Below are 9,513 nucleotides of genomic sequence, written 5' to 3'. Positions count from 1 at the left end.
CTATAGAAGGTTTTGCCATGCTCGGGTCCCTGATGTCTTTGGGGGCCACCATTCAGCCCACTACAAGCCTCAAGTCTCTCTCTCTCCCGAGGAGGGTCTAGGCTGGGCAGATACCCAGAAGGGTGTCTACCAGAGGCAGGTTGAGAGTCCTTTTAAAAAGCCGTTTCTCAGCTCAGCTCCCTGGAACCTTGCTGTCCCCCTTCCCTTTCCCCTCCCATCAGGAGGAGGCATAGAGAGTAACTGCAGAACAGGCCCAGCCCAAAGATACACAGAGAACCACGGACTGGCTCAGCAGTGGGCAGGACCAGAGCGGCCTCCAGGTGTCCCATGCCAGCAGGCAGATCCCCGCACTCCCTTCTTTATAGCTAACTAGAGGCCTGGTGCACAACATTCGTGCACTGCGGCGGGGCGGTGGGGGGGTGGTTTCCCCTCAGCCCAGCCTGTGCCCTCTCGCAGTCCGGGACCTCGAGGGGTCCTTAGCACTGCCTTGGAGGAGGGAGAGGCTCCCGCCATTGCCGCTGTGCTCACCAGCCGTGAGCCTGGCTTCTGGCTGAGCAGTGCTCCCCCTGTGGGAGTGCACTGACCACCAGGGGGCAGCTCCTGCATTGAGCCTCTGTCCCCTTGGTGGTCAGTGCGTGTCATAGCAACCGATTGTTCCACCGTTTGGTCGATTTGCATATTAGGGTTTTATTACATAGGATTTGCATCAGGAAATGAAAGGTTGGAACGTCAGGACCTGCTGCCAACCCCCAGATAAGAAGTGGTTCACTTCCTAACAGCTGCCACTCCTTGCCCACGGGAGCTTTTAGGAATCGTCTAGGGCAGTGGGGGGCAAAACTTTTTGACTCGAGGGCCACAATGGGTTCTTAAACTGGACCGGAGGGCCGGAACAAAAGCATGGATGGAGTGTTTGTGTGAACTAATATAAATTCAAAGTAAAGGAGCGGAGGGGAGAGCAAGAGAACCCTCCGCTCTTTCGGCTCCGCGGGCCGGATAGAACAGCTGAACGGGTTGGATCCGGCCCGCGGGCCATAGTTTGCCCACAGCTGGTCTAGGGCCTGAGAATTTATGCTTCCAACCACACTCCCAGCCACGCAGGCTCCCACAGGCCGCTCCACGCTTGCCAATACTAGGAAGGCTCTTTGGGAACCAGGTCTGTCTTCCCAGACGTCCCGCTCCTCTCCACAGTCCGCGACCCTCTGGGCAGTTCTCCTTAGTTGGCCTGCATTCCTGGGCCCCGCAGGCAGTCCCTTTGTCCTCCCCACGAGGACGTGCTCACCCACCTTCATGACCACACAGCCCGGCAGTTCTGGGGCAGAGCTCCCTCTTGGCCAGTTGTCAGGGATAGAGATGTAGGAAGGATGTTCAGATAGATAGTGAGCTGCTGCCTAAGTACCAGAACTTCCTTCTTTTAAAAAAAAATATTTTTATTAATTTCAGAGAGGAAGGGAGAGGGAGAGAGATAGAAACATCAATGATGAGAGATCAATCATTGATTGGCTGCCTCCTGCACGCCCCCTACTGGGGATCAAGTCCACAAACCGGGCATGTGCCCTTGACCGGAATCGAACCTGGTACCCTTCAGTCCACAGGCCGATGCTTTATCCACTGAGCCACACTGTCTAGGGCTAAGCACCAGAACTTTCTGTGGGGCCTGTGGGCTGCCCCTGTTCTTGGGGAACACAAGCCCGCATTCAGCGTCTGGAAAAGCCCTCTATGTTGAGTTGCACAGTAGCGTGTTTAAGAACGCAGGCCCCGGAGCCCGATGGCCTGGTTCAAGCCCCAGCCCTGCCACTTACTCTCGCTGTGGCATGGGCCCTTTAATGAACTGAACCTCCATGACTCACCTACAAGATGGGTACAGGTGACATGGGATAACATACGTGGGGTGCTTAGCACAGCACCTGGCATACAGCATGTGTTGGGTAGGTATCAGCTGTTAGTATGACTGATATTGCTCCATAAGCAAGTCAGTCTTGGAAGAGCTACTCAAGTAATTCAGCACCCACATGTACTACGTATAAAACATTTTATTATAAAAAGCTCAGTTGCACGGCATCTTAGAAGGGAACATCCCCTCCAGCTTTCCTGCCGCTACACGGGAGGGACTAGTCAAGTGTACCGGTTGAGACTATGATCTTCAGCGTCTTCAGGCCTCGGGGCCCTCAAAGAACCAACGGCGTCCGGGCTCTGAGAACCCCACCCGGGCCTCACCCCCACAGAGTCATCCAGCCCTTTGTTTTGGTCCCATGCCCTTGCTACCAAGCTGAGTCGTAGTTCCTACACGCGGTTCGAGACCCCGGTGAAGAAAACAAAGGCGTAACTTATTTTCTTTTGGAAACAAAACAGTCACAGTGGGAGCAAAACCAAACCACGCTCTACCCCAGTCCCCAGGCATCCTGTGCTGGTGGGGAAGAGGCTGTCGCCGTCACCGATTCAGCTGAGGAAAGACAATGGGGAAGATGCACCGCCCCGCCCCTCCACGGGGCCCCGCAGCATCACGAGATCCGAGACGGCATCTCTGTCCAGGGCGCCAGCTACGAAAGGTTCTGTGGATGTGCGTCACCCCAGAATCACAGGACTTCCCGACCCACACCCCCCCTTCGAGACGGCTCAGTCCGCATCTGTCCCCTCGATTCTCAACTGTGGCTGGAGTGGCTTCATTGGGGTCTGTTGGTGCAGAGGGTGAGTGACAGGAGGGAACGCCCCCGAGAGGGGCCGTCAGTCCGGGGGCCGGGCGTCGGGGGCCTTCTCCTGGACTTCGTCGTACTGTGGCGGGGGAGTCAAAGGCTCGATGGAGGGAGGAGGGACGTTTTTGTCCGGGAGGTTGATCCTAAAGTCTTTGAGGTGAAGCTTCTCGGATTTAATCCTTCGCACTTTCAGTGGCTTCAGGCGTTTAGCCAACTTGGAGTTCTGCCTGTCGGGGGGGTGCCCCAGGCTGCCCTCCACGTCGGCCCTGGGGGCCGTGGGGCTCGTCTCGTCAAGGCCCGTCAGGGACTCGTAGGAGGGGAGAGAGATGCTCAGCCTCGGGCTGTGGTCTGGTTCCCTCGCTTCTGAGAAGTTGGTGTTCATCACTTCCTCGTAACTGGGGACGTAGTACCTTGAAGAGGCCTCCTCCTCCTCCTCCTGGCTGCAAGAAACAAGCACAGGCACGCGTGTGAGCAAGCCCTCACGACATTTAAAATCATGAGAAGACGGACTCGAAATCAAGCGTTGGCCCTGGGCTCACAGACACCAGCCTTGGGAAGAACCAATGGGTCCGAGAAGTCATACAAGCTAACACTTGTTCTGTTTGCTATGAGCCAGGCAGTGTGCTAAGTACTTTAGCACATATGAACCAATTTCATCGTCCTGTGTGAGTCAGGTGCTATTATTATACCCATTTTATGGATGGGAAAACCGATACATTGAGATTACCTGACTCGGCCATACCTTTAGCAAGTGAGAGGGTGGGAACTGAATACCACATTCTCAATCACTACATCATATTATCTGGCTGTTAATCGCGCCTTGCCTGTAAGTCCCACACTTAACATATTCTGATGCCCAGCTGGTCCTGTGGCCAAAGGCAACATACACATGCATAAAATAGCTGCCAGCTTGAAGCAAAATGGTTGTCCCCAGATAGAGAAGGCATATCTGAGTGTAAAATGTATACGTATTTCAAATTATTCTGTGATTTTATCTTCCAGGTTCACCATAAGACTCAAAGAGTAAGTCAGGCCCTCAGCCTTACATTCATTTGATTGTTGAAATAAACCCCCCCAAATCATGGTGTTTTTTACACATTTATAGGGACTGATGCCAACAGCCATTTCCCAGAATCCTACACTTGAACCTGTGGGGTGATAACAGCCAGCATCAGAAACCCTGCTGTTGCCCTGTGTGAGCTCACGGCTCGGTGAGTAATTATGGGGGACTGATTTTCCTTCTTTGTTCTTTTCCCTCTTTCCCAAGTTTTCTAGCATATGCACACTTGTCTTTTATTATCAGAAAATTGGTTTAATTTTTCCAAAGTAAAAACAACTCCCTCCCACTATAAGTAGCTCTTTCCTGTATGATACGAGCTACTTACAGAAAATTCAAACACAGAAAGATCCGGTGAAGAAAAGGAAACCCTCCCCAACCCTCCCACTGCTAATGTTCTGCTGCACCTTCCCAGACCCGTCCCTACCTAACCCCACAGCCACAATACTGGATGCAATGAGGCTGCCCTCCACGTCGGCCCGGTTGTCGCATCCAATATTGTGGGTTATCACACAGCATCCTGCACCAAAAATGCTGTGTGATAACCTCCTGTTCTCAGGGTGGTGGCTACGCCCCCCCCCCCCCCATTAGCAAGTACAGATCAGCTGTGACTGCTCTGAAGGTCGCTGAAGGGCAGGCCACAATTCAGCCCGATGGGTGGATATTTAGATTGTGTCTCTGAGAAACACATAGGCACAAACTCCTTTGTACTTGTGTGGTTATAAGCTTATAAGCTCTCAGAACAGAATCGATAGGCACACACATCGTTAACACCCGCTCCTACTGTGAAACTCCCCTTCTGCAAGGTCATGCGGCCACCGGCAGCCCGCCAGCGCCCAGGCTGTCCGTCACGGCCAGCACGAGAGGCAAAGAAGAATGGCACCTTCTCGGTGTTTGCATTTCGTGGCTAATGAGGTTGAACATCATCAATTGTCTGGACGTCTCTGAAATGCTTGCCCGTATCCTTTTGTCCATTTTCCTACTGGCGCGTTCGTCTTTCATCTTCATGTGCAAGGGCTCTTGATAATGGGGACCTCAACTTTTATCATATAGCCCCAATACATCACCTATCTTTTAATTTTGTGTGGGGCATTTGTGATCAAACAGAACACTGCTTCCCAACCACTTCCACTCAAAGCAGACACCCACAGCACGCCGGGAGGAATGGACAAGCAGCCCATCTGGAGGCTCGGGCCACCCCAGTCTCCACACCGCTTCCCTGGGGGCGTCAAAATCTAGGTGCACCTGTAATCCGCTCACACCACTGTCCTTGGGAGACTCTGGGATAGAAGTATAAAGTGATTTGTACAATGAGAAGCTGTGTTACAGAGCCTGAGTGGGAGAGTGGGAAGGTAAAGCTTCCGACTACGCTGTTCTCGTCACTGAATTATGAAAAATCTAGTGAAGAAAATAAAACCACACACCCTCCGACTGCTAGCATTCTGCTGCACACCTCTGCAGACCCATCCCTAACCCCACAGCTACGATATTTGGGTGTGTGCATGCATGGCCCTGGCTGGTCTGGGCCGGGCAGGGGTGGGGGGTGGGCACGTTGGCCTGTCCTCACCTGTCCTCCTCCGGGGCGTGCGGCTCGGGCCCTGGCAGGTGCTGGATGTGCGCCATCTCCTCGCCCTGCCGCTGCTTCCGCTTGTCCCGGATGCTCAGGCAGATGGAGAGCAGCAGCAGCATCACCCCGGCCCCCACCAGCACGTAGGCCACGGAGAACGTCTTGCTCTTGAGAATGCCGCTGCCGATCTCCGTCTTGTTGCTGCCCTGAGCTGTGGGCTTCTCGCCGGAGCTGAACCCGGGCACCAGGTTCCACATGGCCATGATGACCCCCAGGACCAGCATCCCCAGGCCGATGGCGGTCAGCGCGTAGTGCGAGCCGTTGGCCTTGGACTGGGCCATCATGCCAGCGGGAGCAGGGCAGGGCCCGGGTCCAAGGAAGAAAATAAATAAAAAAAAGCAGCAGCCGCCACCACCACAAAAACCCCTACACGCACTGAACAGGATCCCTAGCGCCGCACTAAAAAAACAGCAGCACTCAGGCCAACGCGAGGCATCCGTGCGGACAGCTGCGGCCAGCGCCTGAAAGGAAAGCAGAGGAGAGGAAAATCAGCTCCGGCCCACCACGCCTTTGAGCGCGCAGCGGCTGTACTCTGGAGGGAGTTCGGGAGCAGCGCTGAGACTGAGCCAGGCTCCGGCTGGGCTGCCTTTGATGCATTCCAGATGTCTTACGTGCTCGGCTCCTTCTGAGAGCCTGCACCAGGCAGGCTGCCCCGCCTACGCCCACCCGAAATGGAACAGCCAGACCTTTCCCTGCAGGAGGCCGGAGAGGTCAGGCCTCCAGGTCGTTCAAACATCTTGTGGAATTACATGAAGTGCAGTGAAGTCTCACGGGAGTATGCGAGGCGTGTGAATGATGGCATGCACAAGCTGTGATCAATGATTATAGCAGAATCGCCTGGGCGACCGGCATCAGTCAATGGGACCCAGTGCAGCCAGCCCCCTGGGGTTCTTCCCCAGCCTCAGTGGCTTCCCATTTCCTGCAGCTGAAACTCCAGGCTCTTCAGAATGAGGGTCATGGCCCTAGCCAGTTTGGCTCAGTGGATAGAGCACTGGCCTGTGGACTAAAGAGTCCTGGATTTGATTCTGGCCAAGGGCACGTACGTACCTCTGTTGAAAGCTGGATCCCTGACCCTGGTTGGGGCACATGGGGGAGGTAACCAATCAATGTGTCTTTCTCACATCTATGTTTCTCTCTCTCTCTATCTCTTCACCTCCTTTCTACTCTCTCTAAAAAAAAAAAAAAAAAAAAAAATCAATGGAAGAATATCCATGGGTGAGGATTAACAAAACAACAAAAATAGAATGAGGGTCATGGCTGACCTGGCCTGTTCCTGCCTCTCCCACTCATCGCTCACCTCGCCCTTCTTTGCACACCCACCTGCAGCATTTCTGCAGTTCTGTGACTAGCGCAGCTCAGCTGCCCCTACGAGCCCCCAACACCGAGTGTGGCAAGGCTCTCTCTTCCTGTGACCCTCTCTTCCTCACCCTGTGCCTGAACATAGCAGGGACTCAGAAACTGTCTGCTGAATCATAGGAATGAGATGAACAGAGGCTGCATGAAGACACACTTCAGCCACATGGGGTTTTCCTTTGCTTAAAGGGACAGAAGCTTGCACAGTCCGCATCTTAGCTGCTGCTCCCCTCTTCCCTGGAAGCAGCTCAGAGACCTTGTGCTCAAGGGAGCAGCCAGCCGCCCTGGGGTTCCATAACCACTTCCTGGCCGGCGAGTGAGCCATGTGAGCAAGTCACCTGAAGGTTTAGCCTGGAACACGTCCAGGGGCCAAGGAGGATGAGCAAGCAATGCTTGTGCGTGCGTGTATGCGTGTGTGTCTGTGTGTGTGTGTGTGTGAGAGAGAGAGAGAGAGAGAGAGAGATTTATCCATTATCTGTTCTCTCACAGTGTCAGGCTGACAAGCATGGCAGTGCAAGAGTCCAAACAGCATGAAAGCAGAGTGAGGATTCCCACCCCCCTCAGCTCAAAGGAGACACAGAGGACGTGCGTAGCATGCAACGGACCAGTGACCTGGCCAGAAATCCATGAAGAAGTGGTGCTCCCTGGTGACCACTCCTCAATACGCTAACCCCGCGAGACGGCAGCCTCTGCAGGCAGCAAACGCTTACGGATGTTTAGATGGGCAAGGCCCTCTTTTCAATTCTGCATTCTTTCCGATCTTCCCCAGAGGACGGCTAACCAGGCTGCTGGAAACCTGACGCTTCGGAGATGTTTTCTCATTAAACAACGGCCTTACTCTGACACTGACCATTCTGTTAGAAAATACTCTAAAAATATTTGGGATAACATCCTTCATCAGCTTGAAGTCTGTTCCTTCCCCCCGCCCTTCCTTCACCCAACATATTTCTTGTGCATCTGCTAAGCAGTGTTCTGGGCACTAGAGAAACACGGGTGAGCAAGGTAAGGGTGGGTGGGGCTTCCGGGCCAGCAGCAAACAGTCTACAAGGAATAACCACAAAGTGGGAAGAAAATACAGGAACTGTGCAATTAGGCAGCCGGGGTCCTAAGTTGGGCTGGAGGGTGTATGGAAAGTCTCTGCAAGACGGAAGTCCCACTGGCACGAGAGGGCCTGCACCCTGAACATGCTACATTGTGTGTGCACGTGTATGCACGTGTGTGTACATATGTGCATATGCATGCATGTGTATGGTGTAGGATCCTCTATGTGTGTGTGTGCACAGTTATGCATGTGTGTGACATGCAGGGCACAGGGGTCCTGCTGCAGACAGAGTGGGACCAGCTGGGAACAGTCTACCGTAAGCACAAGGGCACTGGTTTCTCACAATATCGCTCACGGCCAGCGAGGGGAAGGATGAAGGGTTTGGCAGCCCTAGAAACGCCTGGTTTTGCCGAATGGGTCTGAGACCAGGCAGAGGTGGAGGGCGCAGTGGTGGAGAGGTGCAGCTTGAGGCTTTTGCTAGAAGCAGGAGATGAAAAAGCCATGAACCGAGCACCTGTGAAGGTCCCGGCAGGTAGGCCTGGTGCCTGGGAGGCTGATGATGTGTTTCTTAAGCCAGAGATTGGGGCCACTTTGGCCACCCCCTCGTGAATTCTCCAAGCGTTGTCTTATTCCGTCAGTGAGTAAATAGGCCCGAGATGAGAGTCCGGGGCAGAGAGGAACACGCCAGCACCCACACATTCTAGGCCTTAGGTCAGTGGTTGGCAAACTGCGGCTCTCGAGCCGCTGTTTGCCACTCTGTTGACTAATGAGTTTGCTGACCTAGACTCTCAATTCCAATAATTACAGGCTGTTGTTGTTCCTTGTGATTAAGCCCCTATCCAGTGGTCGGCAAGCTCATTAGTCAACAGAGCCGCAGTTTGCCGACCACTGCCTTAGGTTGTCAAAGATGGAAAACAGATGATACGACCCAGCGTGGGTGAGGGTGTTGGGATGGGCAATGTCATACCATTTTTCTGGATGGTAAATGTTGGCATTTACGGATCCAAAGTTTCAACAGTCATGGCGGGTAATGGGGGAATAAGGACACATATGTAATACCTTAATCCAGGCGTCCTCAAACTACGGCCCGCAGGCCACATGTGGCCCACCGAGGACATTTATCCAGCCCGCCGGGTGCCGCTGCCTGTCCTGCTTAGCAGCCGACTCGTCCCGGGCCCGCAGTGCACATAGGAATTTGTTCGTAGTTTTTTTTTTAAACTATAGTCCGGCCCTCCAACGGTCTGAGGGACAGTGAACTGGCCCCCTGTTTAAAAAGTTTGAGGACCGCTGCTTAATCAATAAAGAAATTTAAAAAAAAATTCAACAGTGTGCAGCCGTGGGCAAACTATGGCCCGCAGGCCGGATCCGGCCCGTTCGGCTGTTCTATCCGGCCCGCAGAGCCGAAAGAGAGGAGGGTTCTCTTGTTCTCCCCTCCGCTCCTTTTCTTTGAATTTATATTAGTTCACACAAACACTCCATCCATGCTTTTGTTCCGGCCCTCCGGTCCAGTTTAAGAACCCATTGTGGCCCTCGAGTCAAAAAGTTTGCCCACCCCTGGTTTAGAGCCTTTGGTTCTGCAATTCCAACTTCTAAGAATTACGTGTAAGGAAAGGATATCCATCACAGCTGTACGGGAGTGAGAAGCTAGAAACGACTTAAATAGCCAATAACCCGGGTCTGGTGAGATAAAACATGCGCTTAGTAAATTACGGTCTCCAGGCAACTAATGATACATTTTAACGTC

The 9,513-nt window shown here is 53.4% G+C and overlaps 1 protein-coding gene across 2 annotated transcripts in view; it reads right to left on the bottom strand.

Annotated features, from left to right (window-relative positions):
• Window positions 1–2,015: 2,015 nt before the first annotated feature.
• The window catches only part of TMEM51 (transmembrane protein 51), a 49,817-nt gene continuing 42,319 nt past the window's right edge, over window positions 2,016–9,513 (bottom strand). For both annotated transcript variants that reach the window (XM_080655058.1, XM_080655057.1), the window contains exons 3-4: window positions 5,315–5,835; window positions 2,016–3,130 (exon numbers count right to left, since the gene is read on the bottom strand). In XM_080655058.1, the coding sequence (XP_080511184.1) occupies window positions 2,722–3,130; window positions 5,315–5,658 (753 nt within the window). In that variant the 5' untranslated portion in view covers window positions 5,659–5,835 and the 3' untranslated portion in view covers window positions 2,016–2,721. The remainder of the gene's footprint in view (window positions 3,131–5,314; window positions 5,836–9,513) is intronic.

Source organism: Plecotus auritus, assembly GCF_963455305.1.
Source record: "Plecotus auritus genome assembly, chromosome: 2".
Classification (NCBI taxonomy): domain Eukaryota; kingdom Metazoa; phylum Chordata; class Mammalia; order Chiroptera; family Vespertilionidae; genus Plecotus; species Plecotus auritus.
The sequence above is the reverse complement of the archived record's forward strand: the minus strand, read 5'-3'. Positions and strand labels throughout refer to the sequence as shown.